The following is a 23,736-nucleotide window of genomic DNA, read 5'->3' on the forward strand; positions in this document are numbered from 1 at the left end:
ATAAAGAAAAGCCCTTGTGGATAAAGTTTGGCATGACACAATTTCATGTGTACAACATCTAAAGACCTGCATCATGATACAGAGAGCTTTTCAGTCTGAATAAATATGTATTTGGGTGTTTTTGGAGCCTTTGTTAATTATTTTGGGATGCCCTGTATCTCCTGAATGAGGCCCAGGAAGTAAATTGCTGTTGGGGCAAGTTTCTCAAAAACAAATTAAAAGATGTGTCTGAAACCTTCTATAGCATGCAATTTACATCAACAATACTGATCAGATCCCTAAATTGTGAAAATTGTCTTTAAATCTGATGTCACCAAGCAGGCACCAACTCACTTCAACATAAATCTCTGATACATTAATATGGAAAAATACCACCACAAACTCTCTCTCTCACACACACACACACAGAGACACACACGTGTGATCAACAATAGGATATACATAAGGTTACCCGTGAAAGTTGAGAAGGGCCTGATGCAAAGTGCACATTGGATTAATGTGATACAGATGTCAAAATAATGACTTACTATCTCATAATTATTACTTAGTATATTATTATTATGAGTTAATATTTTATAATTATGACTTATTATCTCATAACTCGTAGTCAGATATTTTTTGTGGGGGTGGAGGGAATGGGCTTCCATAAATGCGTCTACTAGCGGTAGGCGAGTGAAGAAATGAAAGCGAAGCAGTCTCGAAATGGATGCAGGTAGTTATAGCTAAGTTTCTGTTTCTTTTTTGGAAGCAATACTTCACGTTTAGTTAGGATTACATTGTTTGGTCATTATATATAAGATATATGTAAAACATATCTGAGCATAAACTCAGAAAAAAACACAAAATATCGAAATGTGTTCTAATGGCGAAGTTTTTCCTTGTGCTCTTTCTTACTTCCTGGTTGCAACATATTTTTCCTCAGCCTACCAAACTCACTGACAATGTTGAGATTTGATTTTGGCACGAAGATTGCGCCAAATCGCTCATATGGACTGGCAACATTTTCCTTGGAATAGAGAAATTAAGTGTCGAAATGTCCATGGAAGACAGAGGTGGCCCGCAAAAGCCCAGAGAAATAGAGACAGACTGATTTAATACATTTCCAACCATGGAAAGCGATAATGGTGCCGTGAGAGAAGGTGACGTCGAGTTTTTTTTTTTTTGGTCTATCACAATGTTCTATCACTTTTCTATTATGGTTACTATTCATAATTTAACATTTTAACAACTCGACAATATTGGTTTTAGTCATATATAGTTTGTTTTAGTTTAGCCTAAAGGATTACAGTATTTACCGTTTAAAGTATTTTATCAAGTGCGCATACTGGTCGAAAGAAGTTGACTGCCATTAGCAGTGAGAATCATGTGTTCGTTCACATGGGCGAGACGTTTCTTTGTTGTCGCATACATCTTTTTATATTGTTTTTTAACAGTATGCTCACCAATGTTAGACCTACCTCAAAATATATATGTAGAATATAATCAATAAGGTTGTTGAAAATGCAAGACACCTAGTATATAATTAAATAGAATGGTATAGAAAACAATAATTGAAATGATCAATGTGTTATTTATAAATGCAATATGCATAGAATAGAATATATCAGTATGGTAGTTATAAATATAATATGCATAGAATAGAAGATAAAATGCATGGCACCTTTTGGTAAAAACAGAACGAGTTTGTAACTCCACAGTAGTCACTTTTTAACCTTGTTCCTGTTGCAACCTCCAGGTGTGTTGGTACCTGTGCTACCAGGTTCGAAAAACTTCGACAACAGCATTCGGCCTCCACTGCAAAACTCGTACATGTACAAGGAGTCTAAGCAGTCTTTCAGATACAACTCTGCTTTCTTGATAAACAATGCTACTCTGCAGGAACGGGTCAGTATTTCACTACAGTACATGGTAAAATTGGCCAACCCTGGCTTACTCCTTGGTGTACGGTACCCCGGCCCTGACTCTGCCCATAGAGTCCAGTTTATAGTATCTGTGCAATACTTAGTACAGGATAGTATATGTACTATTTCATGATAATATCTGCGTAATTAGTATATGTACTGTTACATATCTGTGTAATACTTGATAGTATATATGTGTATTACTTAAGTCATTTTGTGCTGCCCCTTAATTCATTAAGTACATATTTACAACATAAAGTAATTTAACTTAATATCAGTATTTAAATGTTTTACTCTTATTATTATCTATCCTGGTGCCTAGTCATTTTACCCCTACCTATATCTACCTCAATACCTTGTACCCCTGCACATTGATCTGGTCCTGCTACTCCCTGTATATAGCTCCACATTGATCTGGTCCTGCTACTCCCTGTATATAGATCCACATTGATCTGGTACTTCCTGTATATAGTTCCACAATTGATCTGGTACTTTCTGTATATAGCTCCACATTGATCTGGTACTTCCTGTATATAGCTCCACATTGATCTGGTACTTCCTGTATATAGCTCCACAATTGATCTGGTACTTTCTGTATATAGCTCCACATTGATCTGGTACTTCCTCTATATAGCTCCACAATTGATCTGGTAATTCCTGTATATAGCTCCACAATTGATCTGGTACTTCCTGTATATAACTCCACAATTGATCTGGTACTTCCTGTATATAACTCCACAATTGATCTGGTACTTCCTGTATATAGCTCCACAATTGATCTGGTACTTCCTGTATATAGCTCCACAATTGATCTGGTACTTCCTGTATATAGCTCCACAATTGATCTGGTACTTTCTGTATATAGCTCCACATTGATCTGGTACTTCCTCTATATAGCTCCACAATTGATCTGGTAATTCCTGTATATAGCTCCACAATTGATCTGGTACTTCCTGTATATAGCTCCACAATTGATCTGGTACTTCCTGTATATAGCTCCACAATTGATCTGGTACTTCCTGTATATAGCTCCACAATTGATCTGGTACTTCCTGTATATAGCTCCACAATTGATCTGGTACTTCCTGGATATAGATCCACATTGATCTGGTACTTCCTGTATATAGATCCACATTGATCTGGTACTTCCTGTATATAGATCCACATTGATCTGGTACTTCCTGTATATAGATCCACATTGATATGGTACTTCCTGTATATAGATCCACATTGATCTGGTACTTCCTGTATATAGATCCACATTGATCTGGTACTTCCTGTATATAGATCCACATTGATCTGGTACTTCCTGTATATAGCTCCACATTGATCTGGTACTTCCTGTATATAGCTCCACATTGATCTGGTACTTCCTGTATATAGTTCCACATTGATCTGGTACTTCCTGTATATAGCTCCACATTGATCTGGTACTTCCTGTATATAGCTCCATTCTTGTGTATTTTATTCCTCTATTTTAATTTGTGTCATCAGTTTTAATTTTTCTTATTTTTTAAATCTGCATTGTTGGGAAAGGGCTCGTAAGTAAGCATTTCACGTTAAAGTTTACACTTGTTTTATTCGGTGCATGTAACAAATACAATTTTTATTATATTTGAGAGGCTAAACTATTACTTGTTGTTTGACAGTATGAGGCTTTCCGAACAAAGAGGAGAGACATGGGATACACAGAGGAAGAAATGGAGGAGTCCTATGGCTTCTTGCTGTTTGACGACGAAAATAAGGTTAACAAAATAAACATTTCAATGTATATCTCACAATAATGTTTATAGTCATTCATACATCTCTATTTCTGTAGAAAACGTAAAGTCACACACACACACACACACACACAATGTATTCTCTCCCCAAAAAAATGTTTTACGGAGAAACCCTTATCTAACTGTGTCATAGAAAACGACCTCAAAACCTTGTAATCAAGTTACCAATTGCTAATAAACAATATTCTTCTATTTTTAAGGCAAATAGAGTGGGAGAAACTGGTGTTGTCCCTGGACACAGCACATGTACCACACTTGGAGATCCTTCAGAGGGTAAATGAGCTGCGCCATATTGTGTAAATAACGAGATATCAGACAAGACGCCTGGGTTTTGAGTTCCACAGCACAGGAGTTAAATACACTAGGACAATAACGCCTCGATAAAAACAAGAACAACCTGTCTTGGGGTAAGGAAATATGAGAAAAACTGGTTTGATCTATTTCTACTGAAACCTTTTTCATATTACCGAACAAGGCCTCATCTAAACAATGGAGCATTTATAAGCTTTTACATGTTAAATATAGAGGCAACTCACACACTACATGACATGGAGTAGTCTCTAGAACGAACCTAAACTAATTCCATCTGAGTGTGGACGATATGGCTAAACATAAGTCGTGAGATTGAAATAAGTTGTCTTACTAGGATAATGGTGTACTGTTTCAGGTGTTCGGTTTCAGTACATGTTTGGTCAATTGTCCTGCTTTTGAAAGTGAAACGGCTTTACGTACATGATAGTGTAAAGAGAAAGTGGAAGGAGAGACCAGTAGTGTTTGCTAGGACCAGATATTTAACATTAGTCTATACTTAGGGGCCTGCAGTAAAAATGTTTGAATGATGTAGAAATTAGATTTTACCTCATTGGAATGAAAGTGAGGAATGAGGGAGGAGTCTACTTTATCGACAGAATATTATGTTATGAGAGTTTAGCTCTGAACATACATACAATGAAACTCTGGTAAATATCTTTCTTTGTTTGAAGTTATAATTCCTCACTAGAAATCTCTGTTACTTCAGGTTACATAGTGAGCCAAGCTGTGTTCGGTTGCAGGCCCTAGTGGAAAAGGGGGAGGGTGGTGGAAGATTATCTACAGTTGGACAAAGTCTGCTAGTTTTTTTTTTTTACTAGGCTCAGATTGCGATAACTGCCATAGTTATGGAGGAAGGAAACAGTGGTCAAAGTCCTTGTGTAGACTGTTTCATCATGTTCCAAGTTTACAGATCTAGATGTTTATGAGGTCACCATAGAAGCCCTGTCAGACGTGAAGTGTTTTTTCCCCTCTGTAGCAGTAAGTATAATAGTACTTTTTGTCAGCCATTTTTACTCACATATTGTTTCTTCACTTGTCACCTCTTATGTCCTTCAACTTCCTGTTTCGTCACGTGTAGGTTAATCAACGTGACACAGGTTTCTTTGGTTAGATTAAATCATAAGGAAAGAGAACATCTAATCACATATCTATAGAATGTACCTGTGTGCCACAAGACAGTGTTCGCCTGCTGTGCTAAAGCTTAGGCATTCGCTTAGCGAGCCAACGAGTTCATTATGTGCATGTGGCGCCAATTCTGCCAAACCACCTCAGTTACATTATGCAGTGTTGGAACTGTAAAACCACTAAACCTAAAAAATAAAATAAAAAAAGTAAAGTGTGAAGTTTCACAGCTTCTTCTAAATTTCTCACTTAATTGTTCTCCTATAGATCTTAAACGTATGCTTACATTCAGTTATACAGTACCAGTCAAAAGTCTGGACACTCCTACTCATTCAAGGGTTTTTCTTTATTCTTACTATTTTCTACATTGTAGAATAATAGTGAAGATGTCAAAACTATGAAATAACACAAATGGAATCATGTAGTAACCAAAAAAAAGTGTTAAACAGATAAAAAATATATTTTATATTTGAGATTCTTCAAAGTGGAACACTCACCACCCCATGTTCTTGTTGTTTTGGTTTTATCAGAAAGAGGAGGGGGGATACTGGAACACTCACCACCCCATGTTCTTGTTGTTTTGGTTTTATCAGAAAGAGGAGGGGGGATACTGGAACACTCACCACCCCATGTTCTTGTTGTTTTGGTTTCATCAGAAAGAGGAGGGGGGATACTGGAACACTCACCACCCCATGTTCTTGTTGTTTTGGTTTTATCAGAAAGAGGAGGGGGGATACTGGAACACTCACCACCCCATGTTCTTGTTGTTTTGGTTTTATCAGAAAGAGGAGGGGGGATACTGGAACACTCACCACCCCATGTTCTTGTTGTTTTGGTTTTATCAGAAAGAGGAGGGGGGATACTGGAACACTCACCACCCCATGTTCTTGTTGTTTTGGTTTCATCAGAAAGAGGAGGGGGGGATACTGGAACACTCACCACCCCATGTTCTTGTTGTTTTGGTTTTATCAGAAAGAGGAGGGGGATACTGGAACAGTCACCACCCCATGTTCTTACTGTTTTGGTTTTATCAGAAAGAGGAGGGGGGATACTGGAACAGTCACCACCCCATGTTCTTGCTGTTTTGGTTTCATCAGAAAGAGGAGGGGGGATACTGGAACACTCACCACCCCATGTTCTTGCTGTTTTGGTTTCAGCAGAAAGAGGAGGGGGGATACTGGAACAGTCACCACCCCATGTTCTTGCTGTTTTGGTTTCATCAGAAAGAGGAGGGGGGATACTGGAACAGTCACCACCCCATGTTCTTGCTGTTTTGGTTTCAGCAGAAAGAGGAGGGGGGATACTGGAACAGTCACCACCCCATGTTCTTGCTGTTTTGGTTTCATCAGAAAGAGGAGGGGGGATACTGGAACACTCACCACCCCATGTTCTTGCTGTGGAAACAAACTTGTCAATGGTGTGAATGTTCTTGTTTAACTCAGGTGTGTACGTGTCCAAGTACTCGGACTGCCTGGACTTAAACCGCTGGTACCACGGGAAGTCTGGATACATCGCAATCATCAGGCTCACCAAGGTATTTACACAGTAGCAGGGCAATAGGGGTGCTGACTAGAGGAAGTACAGCTACGACCGGAAGTACCTTTTTGTAGCTGGTTATGAGAGCATTTTAAACAGTTACCCTTTTCCTAACCTTAAACCTAAATCTCCTAACCTGCCACGTTAATTATCGTAACCTATTGCGTAAGTTCTCCTAACCTGCTACAAAAAACACTTCCGGTCGTAGCTGTACTCCCTCTAGTCAGAACCGGCCACCGGGTCATAATGTTGGGTAACCTCACAGTTGGGTAACTTCCTTTCCCCCAAAGGTTTCTCTTGAGGTTTCTGCCTCCTGGCCACTGCGTCTGCTTCTGTTTGCGGTCTGGGCCCGGGTTACTGTAAAGCTATTTGGGACGACTGCTGATAAATATATTTGATTGATAAGTTGAAAGGGCCTGCAATTTAATTCTCTGTCTTTTTTGTGGGGTTCTAAAGGGCAGGGTCAGAGAAGTGACTGAGAACTACACAGTAAACTACACCTCTCCCTCTAATGGGTTTGACTGTCATGTATCAGAGCAGCTCAGTTCTGTGTCAGCCAACACCAGCTCCTTCCTGGCCTTCGAGAGAACACAGGTGAGACTCCTCCCTCCTTCCACCATCATCCGTCCCTCTCACATGGTGTGTTATGTTGCCTTCAGTTATTTAGTAAGCTACCTCTAACGAAAAAATGTAATTATGTATTATTCGTCTTTTTGCCACAGGCATTTAGCAAAGTTGATGAAATACACCTGCAGATACAGTAGTGATAAATACAACACAATAGCAAAGCTGACGAGATTTGTGTTGGTCTTTGCAGTACTACATGTATGAGCTGCCTGTTGGAGGGGCAGTCCAGCCTCCCAGCCAGGTCTGCCCATTCGCTATCGTGGCTTTCTCCTATTGGGATACCAAGACACCCGCATCAGAGGAGAAGGAGAAAAGGTACACTTCCCTCTTTCCCCTCGTGGGGTTTGTCACAAACGACATTATGCTCAATAGAAAATATTAGGTGAAAAAAGGAATTAAACTGTTATCTTGATTAATAAAATAAATATGTCTCCCTGTCTTTTTAGTGAGGAAGAAAAAACAGGTGAGCAATGAACTGATGGCTACTTATCAATGTGTCTTTGCCTAGTGTGTTATCCATATGAATTTGACTTTTTGTGTGTATTGTAACACTGCACTGGTGCTTTTGGATAATGTTATGATAATGGTAATGGAATGCGATTACAGTCTTTCACTACTATCCATGGAGGGGCCAGCTCCAAATCAGCTCTCAGATCTACCATGTGGGTCTGAAGTCCAGCACAGGACCCCTAATCCCAGCTAAACTGTAAGTTCAATGCAACCCTGTGAAGGTGTACTGTCTCTCCCTATGATATGACTTTAAAAAATATCTTCTAAATCGATCTCCAAATGACTTGATGTGGGTCGTGTTCAGTAGGGCACACCATTGAAAAACGCAACGGGAAAATCTAAAAGCACATTTCAGTACCTCCCCATTTTATTCTGTTTTCATGTGGTAACATAACTTGAGAATGTCACATGAATCACACTTCCTTCCTTTTGGTTGATTTGCAGTCCAACAATGATGTCAGTTGACGGAGCAATTCAAATGTCAGACCTGAGGCAGAAATTACCGAAGGCTATATTTGAAACCTGTTTCTCCGGTGAAGGTACAGTCATGTTTAAAATTAAACCTCTTAAGGATCCGCCCCTTTTTTCAATTTTTACTTAAAATGACATACCCAAATCTAACTGCCTGTAGCTCAGGCCCTGAAGCAAGGATATGCATATTCGTGATAACATTTGAAAGGAAACACTTTGCAGTTTGTGGAAATGTGAAAGGAGAATAAAACACGATAGATCTGTAATACAAAGACTGAACCAACAGTTCTTTTGTATTTTTTTGTACCATCATCTTTGAAATGCAAGAGAAAGACCATAATTATTCCAGCCCAGGTGCAATTTCGATTTTGGCCACTAGATGGCAGCAGTATATGTGCAAAGTTTCACACTGATCCGATGAACCATTGAAGTTCTGTTCAAAATTTTGTATCAAGACTGCCAAAATGTGCCTAATTTGTTTATTAATTACTTTTCATGTTCAAAATTGTGCACTCTCTGCCAACAATAGCATGATATTATTTCACTGTAATAGCTACTGTAAATTGCAGTGCAGTTAGATGAACAAGAATGTAAGCTTTCTGCCAATATCAGATATGTCTATGTCCTGGGAAATTTTCTTGTTACTTACAATCTCATGCTAATCGCATTAGCCTACGTTAGCTCAACCTCATGCTAATCGCATTAGCCTACGTTAGCTCAACCTCATGCTAATCGCATTAGCCTACGTTAGCTCAACCTCATGCTAATCGCATTAGCCTACGTTAGCTCAACCGTCCCGTGGAAGGGACACCGATCCCGAAGAATGTTTGTAAATGTACTCAAAAGGGGTATCATTTTGATAGCATTTTGTTTGAGCAGTGTCATTTATTGAGTGTGTATGGCTCAGTGGTAGAGCATGACGCTTGCAACGTCAGGATTATGGGTTTGATTCCCGGGGCCACCCATACATGAAATGTATGCACGCAATGACTGTAAGTCACTTTGGATAAAAGCTTCTGCTAAATGGCATATTATATTAGCTTTACACAGATTTATTTTTCGTTCTTTACCATGGAATGCTGAATGTCTAAATTATCACCTTTTTTTTCTGTATTTTGTATTTTCTTGTAATAACTAACTTTGCACACTAGGAGTACTTTATTATATTGAGTTGTACTGTTTTTCAGTGTCCCTGGAAGGAATGGGTTGCAGTCTGTATGAGCTTTCACCCAGTGAGGCTGAAGACACCTCTCTCTCTCAGCTCACACAGGGCCTCAAGGAGAAAGACCTGGTGAGCTTTCATTGTTTTTAAATGGCTCACGGACTATTGAAAGAACGGAATGCAGTATGTTGTTGCCGTGTCAGACTGTGATTCAAATGAATTATATTTTTCTTACTAACAGGCCCTCACAATACAACTGAATGATAATGGTTTTCTTATACTGTTACATTCATCTCACTTCCTCACATATGAAGGTAAGACAGAACCTGTATACACAACATACTGTATTTAGATATTGTAGATAGATATTTAGCTTCTAACATGACATTATAATTGTATATTTCCAGATACTGGGTCCAGTAAGCCAGAGGTATTGCAGGGGATGTTTGTGTTTCCAGACTCCAGAGCTATACATAGAGGTGTGTGTGTGGCCAACTTTAATTTGCGAACACTTAATACCTTGTATACAGTAGTGATTTTTATCTAATCTTTTGTAATGTATCTTTATGTAATGCCATTGTTTTTTTTGTTGTTGTTTTTTACCACAGACACCAAGGTCTGCTCAAAGAAGCCCTTCCTCTCACCAGAGTGCCTCCAGGTGGTGCCTGCACTGAACTACGCAGAGACAGAGGTGGAAAAGTGCCTCCCTTCACCAAGCGGGGAGCTACGTGGTTTACTAGAGCAGCATATCCAGAGCTACGCTTCCCTCATCCACCCTGGGCTTACCACCAGTCCATCCAGGGAGGCCAGCATCTTCCCAGATCAGTTTGATGTTCCGGACGCCCTCAAATACCTATACTCCGCCCCCAAGTGGACTGAGATGGGATGGAAACGTCTCAAATCTTATTTCCACCAGCCGGGCTCCTTTGAGCTGTCGGTGTCCAGAGCCACGGAGCTTCTGTTGGCAGGGCGAGAGGAGCGAGGAGATGAGCCGGATGATGATGTCTACTACTGTCTGTCATCTCCAGAGGGGTCCCCTATGAGTCCTGCTAGTCTGGGTGGCCCAGAGGAGCAGCAGTCAGGGGGAAAGTCCCCAGGAGACACAGCTGACACAGCGGCAGACTTTAGTAAAGCACTTGCAGTGTCAATGGAGGAATTTGATAAACCTGGTAAGACTATGGAAGACAGTAATGCACCAGACAAAGCAGTAAAGGAAGGGAATAACTTGCTTTCGAAGGAAGTGCAAGAAAGGTTGCCCTCTGATCTTAGCAAGCCTCTAATCCCTGCAGAGGATTTTGCGAAACCTGGCTTGAACAAGGCACACAGTAAAGCACCAGGGACAACTTTGCCTCCAAAAGAGGTGCCGGAGAAGCTCACCTCTGATCTTTCTCAGCCTTCTGTGTCGGCAGATGACTCTGAAAAACCTGGGAAGACCAAGGCTGACTGTAATGCACCAAGGGTAAGAACAGAGGATGAAGGGACAAGTTTGATCCCAGAGGAGGTTGAAGTTGATGTACAAGAAAAGGTGCATTCTGATTTTTTAGAGCCTGCAGTCTCTGCAGAGGTCTTGAGGAAAGCTGACCTGGCAGCATTGGGCAAGGCAGACTGCAACGCACCAGAGGTAGGAGTAGCGAAGGAAGAGACTAACTTGTACCTGAAGGAGGTGCAAAAGGATATGCCCTCTGGTGTTTCACAGCCTCCAGTCTCTGCAGAGGTCTTGAGGAAACCTAGTCCGGCCCTGGCGACCAAGCCCAACAGCAAGGCACCAGAGGCAGGCGTAGAGGATAATATGAAAACTTTGCCTCAGAAGGAGGTGCAAGAGGAGGTTCCCTCTGATCTTTCCCAGCTTGCAGTGTCGGCAAAGGCTTTTGGGATAGCCAGTATGAGAGTGATGAAAAAGGTTACAGAGGTGACAGAGGTTTCAACCTCACCTGCATCAGGTAACCTCCCAACAGTGTTAGTCATCACTGCCACTGAAAGAACTGCAACCGTTTTTCCTCACACTGAGTCCACCACAAATAACTCCTCCAGTTTGCCTTGCGCCAAAGTACAGGATAAGGGCGGGAGTGCTCTCAATGGACAACGTGGCAAGGCCAATCAGCCTTCAAAACCCACAGAGGTCAGTCATTCCTCTATATCTGATTGGAGGAAACGGCCAAGGAAACGTCATAGATTTAGCGGATTGTGTAAAAGGATCTTGAGGTCTACAGTGGCTGACTTTGAAGAGAAAGAAAAAGAGGACATGGAAAGTATGGATTCAAGTGAAGTCTACCTATTGAAAAAGAGGAAGGAAATGATGGATTTAATTAAAGTTAACCCATTGCAAAAGGAGGAAAGGATGGATGTAACCCAAGTTCACCCATTGAAAATGCCAAGAGAACTGATGAATTTGATCCAAGATCCCCCATTGAAAAATAAGGAAAAGATGGATGTAACCCAAGTTCACCCATTGAAAATGCCAAGAGAACTGATGAATTTGATCCAAGATCCCCCATTGAAAAAGAAGGAAAAGATGGATGTAACTCAAGTTCACCCATTGAAAATGCCAAGAGAATTGATGAATTTGATCCAAGATCCCCCATTGAAAATGAAAAGCAAGGATTTAATCCACTATCACCCATTGAGAAATAAAGAAAGTATGGATTTGATTCATGACGACCATCCTTTGAAAAAGAAGACCGAACGATGGGACTTGAAGGCAATCATCTCCGAATGTGGTAGAATTTTTGTCCCTCACGGTTCAGAAGTTATCGCCAAGGATATAGAATCTTTGAAAGTTAAGGGGAAAGTGTTAGATCACAAACAATGTGCTGACGAGATGATGGTTGAAGCTTGTATCAAAGTCCCCCAACCCATAGAAACAGGAGATGGACCTAACCTAGAGTTGAACAAGTCAGATGAGAGCAAAGATTTTCCCATAGGGATGTTAGACAGTAAAGACAGTCTGCATGAGGTCAAAATGGCTGATGTAGGCAAGATGGCCTCTCTGAATCCCTCAGAACTGCTCCTGAACAAAGACACGGATTCTCCTTCCTCAGGAAAACACAAAAAAAAGCGTCAATATGTCGCAATATCCCTCAGTCAACTAAAGACAGTCCTTTCAAGAGGGGGAAAGAGGAATAAACCCATCAATCCTGCTCCAGAAGATCAAACATCACCCGTGAACAAGAAAAGCAAGGCTGATACTCCTGGCATGGATGAAATGGAAAATGTTAATATCAACAAAGCCAACTCAGACAGAACCACAGGTGCTGTTGATGTTGCAAAGGAACAGACATTTGGCCTAGACCCAAAGTTTGCACTAGCATTAGGCTTGACTCCTACGGAGTTGAATAATGATGCACACAAATCTCCAGAAAAAAGTGATATTCCATTAAAGAAAGACATTCAGAGCAGACTGGACCTGGTCCCACCTCAAGCCACATCTGACCAAACGTCTGAGGCTTTGCCTAGCTCACCTTCAACAACAGTCATCTTGGCGAGTCAGAGGAGACCATTCAAAAAGAAACACGAGCACGCAGACTCCATTAGGAAAAAATGTAAGTTTCTTTTGGGGGAAGTTCGTGGTTGTTGTGAACTTCACATGTCATGCAAATAACAGAACATGCAGATGGATTTTATTTTGTTCTCATTAAACCAAATGCTAAATTAGATAGCAATGTTTTTCATCATTGACTTGTGATTACAGTTAATATATGCGCTGAAATGTTGAAATATGCCCTGAAATAATCTGGTTGTCTTGAATTCCTGAAGATTCCGATTCTATATTTCCTTCTTCATCTGAACTGCAAAGCGGCATTCTGAAGTAACGTGCTAATGGCCTCTTGCTTGCCTGGTCCCAGATCAGTTTGTGCCATCCCCTATGGTAATTGTAACGCTCGTGGCAAGACAGCACAAACAGATCTGGGACCTCTTGCTGGCGCCTCTGACTCTTCTTGCTGTGTGTTGATTGGCTAGCTCCCCTATTGCTGCGGTCCCCCTGTTGAACATAACGTTGCATCTATTACAGATGGTGTTAAAATTAGGTTCAGTGGGTTGGCGAGGATATTTCTTACTATTACAAGAAAAACATTATCATCTTCAAAAAAGTAAAAAAAATAAAATAAAGATCTTTACTAAACAATTTGCATGCAGGGGGACTGCTTTACAGCCATGTAGTTATTGATCATCACCATGCGCTCCTTTGTGTCTTTTGTTTCTACAGGGTGGTTGCATTATCGCTCACCAGCTGCTTTAGAAAGGGAGACAGTAGCTATATCCTCCCAACTAGTGACACTTGACCCGGATCTCAGCCGTGTTGTCAGTAGGGGTAGGCCCTGCGAAGGTGCCAGCGCTGTATCGTGCCCACCTGCAGAGTCTCTGGCCCTATTGGCCGATTTGGCTCGCAGTACCAGTAATGACAAGGTACTGGAACAACAGTCAGACACAAAGGCTCTTGAAAAACAAGATGACCACCCAAGTTTGGTGATAAGTGACAACAGTGTCAAAGATGGCATCTCTCCTCATGATCCAGATGGTGAGCCAGAGTTTGTCCTTCCTGCTCTGCTGAAGCACCCTTCTGCTGCTAGGCTTAAACTCCCCCCTCAGTCTCTGTCACCCAAGGGGCTGGTGGTGGGGAGTGGGGAGCGGGTTGTGTTAGTCTCACAAGAGCATTCATACTCATTGCCGCCATCCTCTCTACTATTGGGTTTGTCAGGTTCAATCGTTCAAGTCCCCATTTCGGAGGGACTTCAGCAACATCGCAAGGATATCTTTGCTGACGGAACTCAAACACTACGGGCCTTCCTGTGTCAGCAGAAGGACCAGAACAGGAAGGAACCGGGATTGGCTCGGGAATCCCTGAGCAGGGGAATCGGGTGCAGGCAGAAGTTCCATCGCTTCCGGCGGTTCATTGAAAAAGATGGCTCAGTTCAAGTGACAAGGCTGTGGAAGGAAAACTATAACTTCAATTCAGACAGCAAGTTTACCAACGACCCTAAGGATAAAACAGTTATTAGAGCCCTACATGGGTATGTACTTACAATCACTAACTTAAATACTAATGTCTTCAGTTTGATTAGTTATGCATACAGTAGCTAGAAGAAAGGATAACTGAAGAGTTTGCTAGAGACCAAAAGCTGATACTATATTACTCACAGTGGTCGACTAATTGTTTGACTGGAATTGCAAATTAAAACTCTGATTTTTCTCTGTCCTTTCCCTTCATCCCTCTGCACTCCCTCTCCGTACAGCCCATGGGATTTTGACATTAAGGACACAAAGGAACAGGTTCAGCTCATCATCCACATGTGGATAGGTCTTTTCTACAGCAGGTCCACTGCGAGGTTCTGCCAGGCAGACTCAAGTCTAACATGTTTGGAAAAAAAGGATTCTATAGACGTGGCTCATGGAATGGTACCAGCCCAGGTGCCACCTGGGACCAAGACAAGTTCCGCTGCTTATATAGCCCTCTCCAGGATACCAGAACCTGACGTTTTGGACCTTAGTAAAATGGGTCAAAAAAAAGCACAACCATTAAGCCTGGAAGCTGAGGTATTGGACCTTTCAATGAAAACAACCTCAACTGTGCTAGACTCTCTAGACACAGAGTCTAAGCGGAGAATAGATTTGAAAAATCATCCATCATACCTACCAGCAACTGGCCTGCACAAGGAAACCATCTCTTGTCCAAAACAAAGTACAGGTGTTGAGTTAAAGGTTGGAAAACAAATATATTATATATTTAAACCACATATATATTTATTATATTATTATTATATATTATATGTTTTTCCAATAAATCTTTTGTAGACTTTTTGTTGTTGTTGCAATGATGAATGGTTTATCTTTGTGTTCTCTTTCTCTACAGGTTTACAGAGACCGTGTGGACAGCATGATGTCAGAAAAATCCAGTGACCTGGGTGATGATGAAGACTATGAAACCAACAACCATGAGAATGACAGCAAGGGTACCCTCCAAAATGGTGTGTCCCCTTACGAAAGAACTTTGGAAAGTGATCGATCGTATATACTTTTGTGTGAACAGGCAGCAAGTGTGTACATTCATCAAGAAAAGCTCCTGGAGACTCAAACTGCTCAGGTTTTGGAGGGCAACAACAAAAAGCTCCTGGAGACTCAAACTGCTCAGGTTTTGGAAGGCAACAACAAAAAGCTCCTGGAGACTCAAACTGCTCAGGTTTTGGAGGGCAACAACAAAAAGCTCCTGGAGACTCAAACTGCTCAGGTTTTGGAGGGCAACAACAAAAAGCTCCTGGAGACTCAAACTGCTCAGGTTTTGGAGGGCAACAACAAAAAGCTCCTGGAGACTCAAACTGCTCAGGTTTTGGAAGGCAACAACAAAAAGCTCCTGGAGACTCAAACTGCTCAGGTTTTGGAAGGCAACAACAAAAAGCTCCTGGAGACTCAAACTGCTCAGGTTTTGGAGGGCAACAACAAAAAGCTCCTGGAGACTCAAACTGCTCAGGTTTTGGAGGGCAACAACAAAAAGCTCCTGGAGACTCAAACTGCTCAGGTTTTACAAGGCAACAACAAAAAGCTCCTGGAGACTCAAACTGCTCAGGTTTTGGAGGGCAACAACAAAAAGCTCCTGGAGACTCAAACTGCTCAGGTTTTGGAGGGCAACAACAAAAAGCTCCTCCAAAAGGAGGAGGAGATGACGGGTGATGGAGAACCAAACGCAGTGTGTCTTAAAACCATGGGCTCTAAGGATGTCAATAAGGAGCAACAACTTAAAGATAACGATTCAGTCAAAACAATGCCATGCACAGAAGTGCAGATGGATGGTGATGCTGCCAATATGGCTGACACAGTTGAGCGTAATGCAAATGAAGCCAGAGATGGGGCTCACGTTGTCATCTGTGATGGCAGTGAGTCAAAAGAGGAGATGCACAAAGTAGATCACAACGTGAAGGATTCTGTTAAAGCAGCAAAACCAGAAGCAGTGCATGCTGGGAAAGATACCACAAACAAGAAAATCACTAAAGCACAAACTGCTGTGCATGTTGGGAAGGATTTCATTGATAACGATAAGGCACTCAAAGCAGTGCACAGTGAAAATGTTCCCAGAGATTATGGAAACACCAAAGACCAGGTGCAAACTGCAATGCAGGATGGGAATGATACTAGAGACGAGACCCTACCAGTGGTGATTTGTGGAGAAGATTCAGGAGATAAAACACCACCTGTGGTGTGTGATGGGAACACGTCTGTGGCTGAGACACTACCAGAGATATCACATACTGAAAATGATTCCCAAAAAGCAACACTGGCAGTGGTGCATGGTGGAAATGATCTGAGAGATACGACACGACCTGTGAAATGTAATGGCAAGCTGTACATAGACGTAGAACCCACTGTAGTGCATGATATAAATGGTTCCACGGATGAGGAACTACCAATGGGGCAGGGTGGAGATGTTTCTGCTGGGACTAGCAGAGTACTGCCAGAGATGCATGGTGAGATTAAATGTAAAGATGTACTGCCCACGCAAGTATTTCCAGTATGCGATGGGAACATGCCTTTTGTAGGCGAGTTTGACACACTCATTCAGCCCAATAATGTTTTAGGAGTGGCTAAACATGAAATAAATGAGGCTGATGTACAAACTAAAGAACAGGGAAAAGAATTGATGCAGGGTCAGAGTAAATCTGATGATGTCACAACTCAAAGTTCCACAACGTTCCCGCCAGGGTCCCAACATTCTCAAGACGAGACATTAGAAAGACTGACAGGTCAGGTAGAAATACCACTGATTCCCAGGGAAGACATCGCACACACAGATGTTCTACATTCAATAGGTGAGGCATCAGATATGGCGCAAGGTCAGGTAGAAATTCCATTTATTGGAGTAGAAATACCATTTATTGGAGTAGAGAAGAATAGCCAGGATATCAATCACACAGAGGTGCATGATTCTCCCCCAAGTCAGAAAGAGACACTGATCACAGTCTGTGATAGTGCTAATGTGTTATCAGGTGAACTGCTAGCAAAAATATTTTCAAAGGGAACAGAATCTGTCAGTCGATGCCCAACTGTGGATGAGGTGCTGTATGGTTACATCCCCATTCCTGACATCTGCAGTGCCTCCTTGGCCATCTGTGATGCCGATGGGGTCAGCAAACCCCTCAGCACTGGGGAAGGTTACAGCAGATGCCCAACTCCTACAGAAGACGAGCCACCTTTCGTTCCAGGACTTCCTTATGACCATCACACACCAAACACTGTTTTGTTGCCTAATGCGAAAGACACCAACAGTCCCAACCTCGATAGTGGTCTTGCGCTCATTGAAAATGAAAAGGATCATCATGAACCAAGTCTTAGTCTCTATAAAGTTAGGGCTGCTACTGGGTTGCACAATCTGCATAAATCCAGCTACAATAACAAACCAAATCATCTGGAAGCCATTGATAATCGGTTCTCTCAAGTATTGGCTGATCCTCGCAAGAACCCAATCGCCACTAGCACACCTCTCAACACTCCCTCATCTTCTTTAAAGGAAAGAAGCGATTACGATCCATATTCGAATACGCGACTTGCCGCTGTTGAACCAGGCCTGCATGCTCATTCAAATCGCCATTCGCTGCATAGTTTCTCGTACTCGTTTCCCAACACCCACTGTTCCTTAACAGAGAAAGCTGCCTTCTCTGTGCCATCAATCCACCCGGAAGTCCTGTCCAATGAAACAACATTAACTGGGAACTTTAGTGAAATTGCTTTAGAAAGAGAGACTTGCTTGCGTCCTGCCTTAAGTGAGCTCATCCTACAGTCCACCCGTCTGAGTATTCCAGTGGGCAGTGGACCTACAGCAGCTTCTCAGAACCTTTCAGTGCACAGTTTTACTCAGCCCCAGCCAAACAGCCAGAAACCTGCCATGATTGTGAATGTCTCCAAGAGTGAGGACAGCAGAGGACAGTACAACTGGGAAGAAGGACAAACAGATATTGACTCTATGTCTTCAGATGTCCTAAAAAGCAAACAAAACGATACCCCTGTCCGCTCAAACACTAATGCTCACCCTTATAACACACAGTATGCCACAGAGATGAGACAGATTGCAGTTTTGCAAGATTATGAGGATGTTATGGCTGATGATGAGGATGTTATGGGTGAAAATGAGGATGTTATGGGTGAAAATGAGGATGTTATGGGTGAAAATGAGGCACCTTCTGTAGATAAAGACAACATTGAATCCAGTTTAGAGACCAATTGGATATCAGATGACAAACATTTAAGAAGTAAATTCCGGTTAAATAAAACAAGACTTGAATTCATCAACTCTTTACGCCAGTCTCAGGAATGGGAGCAAAGGGAATTTGATGGGGTTTTGGACTTCAACAAGCAAGGCACTTCCTCGTCAGTCACCATCCAGTCTGAAGAATCGGACAAACTACTTTCCCATATGGAAGAGAACCAACAGGAGTGGTTAAAGTATTGTAGGGCTAAGAGGAGTGGCAGCCAGATGGATATGACCAAGGAAGAAGACTCCTCAGTGGCAAAGCCACGCTTAGTTACCGTTTTGGATCACAAAGGAAACAGAATCACCTATGAAAACTATCCAGTTTTAAAACCTACAGCAAGCATGCACAGTGACTCGAACAGACAGGGCTTGAGCAGTTTTCTGGAGTTCTCCAAGAGGTGGGATGATACACATAACGCTGATGAATCTGATCTTACTCAGTCATCTATGGATCTGGAGACCCTCATCTTCTCAGAGAGAATGAACCAGATGCTAAAACGTAAGAGTAGTAGCAGCAGCAGGTACATCCGATCGAGACACCGCAGGTCAAACGGAGAAGAAAGAGCTGCCACCAGTAGCCCGGCTGTGACAGTGCACTTTTCCAGTCTACAGGAGGATCAGGACGGCTCCGAGGAGCACTGGGAGGCGATACCATCACTTGCAGGACAAAAGATCAGAGTGGATATGCCTGAAAGGATGGCTATGCCTGAAGAAACAGATGGAGAACCTCAGCATCTTAAGAAACTTTCCTGTTCAAAGGGCAGTGAGATGACGCAAGTTTCAGATCTGGTTGTGGATAGTTTCAGGGTGTACCATGCTATGATGACTGAGGTCTGTGCAGGCAAAAAATACCCATCCAGAACTGAGAGACTCAAGAGAGAAGACGCAAAGAGAAACAGTTCGCCAAAGTCTCGAGCTCCAAGCAAAGACAAAGACTTCTGTGGGCAGATGAAGGAGGACATGTATGACAGCCTGCATGATAATCTGAACTCTGTTGTGAGACAGTCATGTAAGAACAAGTTCAGATTCTACATACTGGTGACATCATCTGACCCATTCTTCAGAGAGACGAAGGTAAGATGAATGTAGAAAAAAACGTTAGCCAATGCAGTGCAAACAGAACTGGGACTAGTCTATGAAAACCATTAGTACAATTAATGAAAGCCAAAATTAATTATTCCGCCACGTTTACAAACAAGCATTTTAATTTTGTAGGAGCTGTTAGAAGCAGAGGGCCACATTGCAGTAGAACAGTATCAATTCTGCCTTGGAAGGGATAGTCCCTCATCCCCTCTACACATCATCTTAAGGAACGAAGATATCGCTCAACACATTTGTGAGGTAAGACTGTTATACCCATTGTAGACTTATAAAAAGTATCTCAAACTCCCGGAAAATTAATAACCAATCCAGGTTCGAAATCCAACCTTTTGAATCGGTATACTTTGTCATTACATCGTCATTTTGAGATTTCTGTTCTACCCTCAGGTCCCTCACTTGCTTGAGTTGAAGAAGTCTCAGAATGTGTTGTTTGCTGGTATTGACCGTCCTGATGACATCGTGAACCTGACCCACCAAGAACTCTTCAGCAAAGGCGGTTTCGTGGTGTTTGAGGGAGCAGCTCTGCACACACTCAGTCTCAGTATGGACGCTTCTCTATTTGCAAGAGAAGATATAAAAAGTGCATTTTCTAAATGTTATTATGTTTTCACAGCGGTTATCTCTACAAGCAACTAGGATGTCCCTAGCCTGGTCCCAGATCAGTTTGTCATCATGCCGACTCTTATGGCTCATGTTTGGCAAGAAACAGATCTGGGACCAGGCTATGTCCCCTCCCAACATTGCATGGAATGTGCGAATCGCTGAGTAACTCTCGCTCTCTCTCAGGCAACATGAAGAAAATGTCTGGTTTCCTGGAGGGATTGAGTAAAAAAGGGAAGTGGAAATGGCTGTTGCACTACAGAGACAGCCGGAAGCTAAAAGAGAATGCACGGTGAGCTTATTCATGCGCTTGTAAGAACCTTTACGATGGCTACTTTAGATGTGTGGTGACGACTAGGGCTGTTAGGGCGGTGACCATATTACTCCCACACTGGCAGTCACCAGTCATGACCACAGTCAAATTCCACTTGACTGGTTAGTCACAGTAACTAGGCTTCCCGCTCTGATGCTGCCGATGGTCATTAGTAGCCTACCAAACGTACTAACTGCCTGGTACTCTGCACTCCATTGTCCCTCTAATCACTCTGACATCAATGTAAATGTTTTCAAAATCTAATCAAACACTTCATGAGTGCCCATGAGCTCATGTTGTGCAACAATTCTATAGGCTATGCAATTGCGTGAGAAAACAGTTTAGAATACCTTTTCGAAAGTGGATCCCATCAGCTTCCTGTAGGCTTGGCATATTTCTCAGCTAATACTAAGCACATTGCTTCTCTTTACAAACAGGAGTATAACCTACCTGGCTGGCATGAAAATGAACCAGGAGAAAGCGTCCTCCATTCACTATTGAATTGCATAGATTACGAATTTTCCCCGAGACAGGTGCATGTTCGTGGTCCATTCTAAATCCAAACAAATCTCACACATATTATTTACAATATGTAAAGACCAGATTAAATCAAGAATAGTCTGATGGGTGACAATATTAGCCTATCACTTGTGAATGATATACTATCACTTGTGAATGATGCCCAGCTTGTGTGTAGTAAGGCAATAAACAGCACATGCCTTTTTTTGGGGTGACTTTTTCAAATCATAGTAGCCCACCTCATGTAGCCTTGCCCATAGTCCTATATGTTTTAATAAGGTTAGTATCACACCTCATGTAGCCTAGCCCATAGTCCTATATGTTTTAATAAGGTTAGTATCACACCTCATGTAGTCTAGCCCATAGTCCTATATGTTTTAATAAGGTTAGTATCACACCTCATGTAGTCTAGCCCATAGTCCTATATGTTTTAATAAGGTTAGTATCACACCTCATGTAGTCTAGCCCATAGTCCTATATGTTTTAATAAGGTTAGTATCACACCTCATGTAGCCTAGCCCACAGGTCTATATGTTTTAATAAGGTTAGTATCACACCTCATGTAGCCTAGCCCATAGGCCTATATGTTTTAATAAGGTTAGTATCACACCTCATGTAGCCTTGCCCATAGTCCTATATGTTTTAATAAGGTTAGTATCACTATATAGTTTTGTTTTAATAAGGTTAGTATCACACCTCATGTAGCCTAGCCCATAGGCCTATATGTTTTAATAAGGTTAGTATCACACCTCATGTAGCCTTGCCCATAGTCCTATATGTTTTAATAAGGTTAGTATCACACCTCATGTAGCCTAGCCCATAGGCCTATATGTTTTAATAAGGTTAGTATCACACCTCATGTAGCCTAGCCCATAGTCCTATATGTTTTAATAAGGTTAGTATCACATCTCATGTAGCCCAGCCCATAGTCCTATATGTTTTAATAAGGTTAGTATCACACCTCATGTAGCCTAGCCCATGGGCCTATATGTTTTAATAAGGTTAGTATCACACCTCATGTAGCCTAGCCCATAGTCCTATATGTTTTAATAAGGTTAGTATCACACCTCATGTAGCCTAGCCCATAGTCCTATATGTTTTAATAAGGTTAGTATCACACCTCATGTAGTTTTTAATCTAGCCCATAGTCCTATGTTTTAATAAGGTTAGTATCACACCTCATGGTTAGTATCACACCTCATGTCTAGGTTAGTATCACACCTCATGTAGCCTAGCCCATGGGCCTATATGTTTTAATAAGGTTAGTATCACACCTCATGTAGCCTAGCCCATAGTCCTATATGTTTTAATAAGGTTAGTATCACACCTCATGTAGCCTAGCCCATAGTCCTATATGTTTTAATAAGGTTAGTATCACACCTCATGTAGCCTAGCCCATAGTCCTATATGTTTTAATAAGGTTAGTATCACACCTCATGTAGCCTAGCCCATAGGCCTATATGTTTTAATAAGGTTAGTATCACACCTCATGTAGCCTAGCCCATAGACCTATATGTTTTAATAAGGTTAGTATCACACCTCATGTAGTCTAGCCCATAGGCCTATATGTTTTAATAAGGTTAGTATCACAACTAAAGTGTCCAAATAACTACTTAAAATGAAGCACATTAATCCGCTTTGTAACCAGAGGCATAAATAGGCGGTGTGTGATTTTCAAGTCTGGGGAAGATCATTTTCACCATAAAAATGCATCTCTATAATAAAGCATTACATGTATAATTGCATGTGGTCATTTAAGAGAATGGTGTTTTCCCGCTAATTGATTGCATTTTGGAACATGCGCGCTTATAGCCTACTGCCGTGTGCTTATAGCCTACTGCCGTGTGCTTATAGCCTACTGCCGTGTGCTTATAGCCTACTGCCGTGTGCTTATAGCCTACTGCCGTGTGCTTATAGCCTACTGCCGTGTGCTTATAGCCTACTGCCGTGTGCGTATTGCTGCGCTTATAGCCTACTGCCGTGTGCTTATAGCCTACTGCCGTGTGCTTATAGCCTACTGCCGTGTGCTTATAGCCTACTGCCGTGTGCTTATAGCCTACTGCCGTGTGCTTATAGCCTACTGCCGTGTGCGTATTGCTGCGCTTATAGCCTACTGCCGTGTGCTTATAGCCTACTGCCGTGTGCTTATAGCCTACTGCCGTGTGCGTATTGCGCTTATAGCCTACTGCCGTGTGCGTATTGCCTGCGCTTATAGCCTACTGCGTGTGCGTATTGCTGCGCTTATAGCCTACTGCCGTGTGCGTATTGCTGCGCTTATAGCCTACTGCCGTTATAGCCTACTGCCGTGTGCGTATTGCTGCGCTTATAGCCTACTGCCGTGTGCGTATTGCTGCGCTTATAGCCTACTGCCGTGTGCGTGCGCTTATAGCCTACTGCCGTGCGCTTATAGCCTACTGCCGTGTGCCTATTGCTGAGCTTATAGCCTACTGCCGTGTGCGTATTGCTGCGCTTATAGCCTACTGCCGTGTGCGTATTGCTGCGCTTATAGCCTACTGCCGTGTGCGTATTGCTGCGCTTATAGCCTA

General features: G+C 42.1%; 1 protein-coding gene across 38 annotated transcripts; it reads left to right on the forward strand.

Annotated features, from left to right (window-relative positions):
• Positions 1-630: 630 nt before the first annotated feature.
• LOC118396006 (uncharacterized) lies at positions 631-20,785 on the forward strand. Of its 38 annotated transcripts, none has more exons than XM_052466482.1 (23): positions 738-1,139; positions 1,736-1,884; positions 3,551-3,646; positions 3,883-3,955; positions 6,559-6,650; positions 7,109-7,246; positions 7,470-7,594; positions 7,726-7,742; positions 7,886-7,985; positions 8,234-8,328; positions 9,448-9,551; positions 9,664-9,736; positions 9,830-9,901; positions 10,031-12,961; positions 13,627-14,431; positions 14,654-15,119; positions 15,271-15,597; positions 15,742-15,789; positions 15,886-15,933; positions 15,982-19,731; positions 19,873-19,998; positions 20,146-20,299; positions 20,545-20,785. In XM_052466482.1, the coding sequence occupies exons 1-23, from the start codon at positions 1,109-1,111 to the stop codon at positions 20,652-20,654; spliced, it is 9,930 nt and encodes a 3,309-aa protein (XP_052322442.1). In that variant the 5' UTR covers positions 738-1,108; the 3' UTR covers positions 20,655-20,785. The 38 variants fall into 38 exon arrangements, with proteins under 38 accessions (XP_052322406.1, XP_052322407.1, XP_052322442.1 ...); XM_052466481.1 differs by lacking the exons at positions 15,742-15,789; positions 15,886-15,933 and adding exons at positions 15,598-15,645; positions 15,790-15,837 and having other exon boundaries at positions 15,271-15,549; positions 15,934-19,731; XM_052466480.1 differs by lacking the exon at positions 15,886-15,933 and having other exon boundaries at positions 15,934-19,731.
• The last annotated feature ends 2,951 nt before the right edge of the window (positions 20,786-23,736 follow it).

Source organism: Oncorhynchus keta, chromosome 17, assembly GCF_023373465.1.
Source record: "Oncorhynchus keta strain PuntledgeMale-10-30-2019 chromosome 17, Oket_V2, whole genome shotgun sequence".
In the NCBI taxonomy this organism is placed as follows: domain Eukaryota; kingdom Metazoa; phylum Chordata; class Actinopteri; order Salmoniformes; family Salmonidae; genus Oncorhynchus; species Oncorhynchus keta.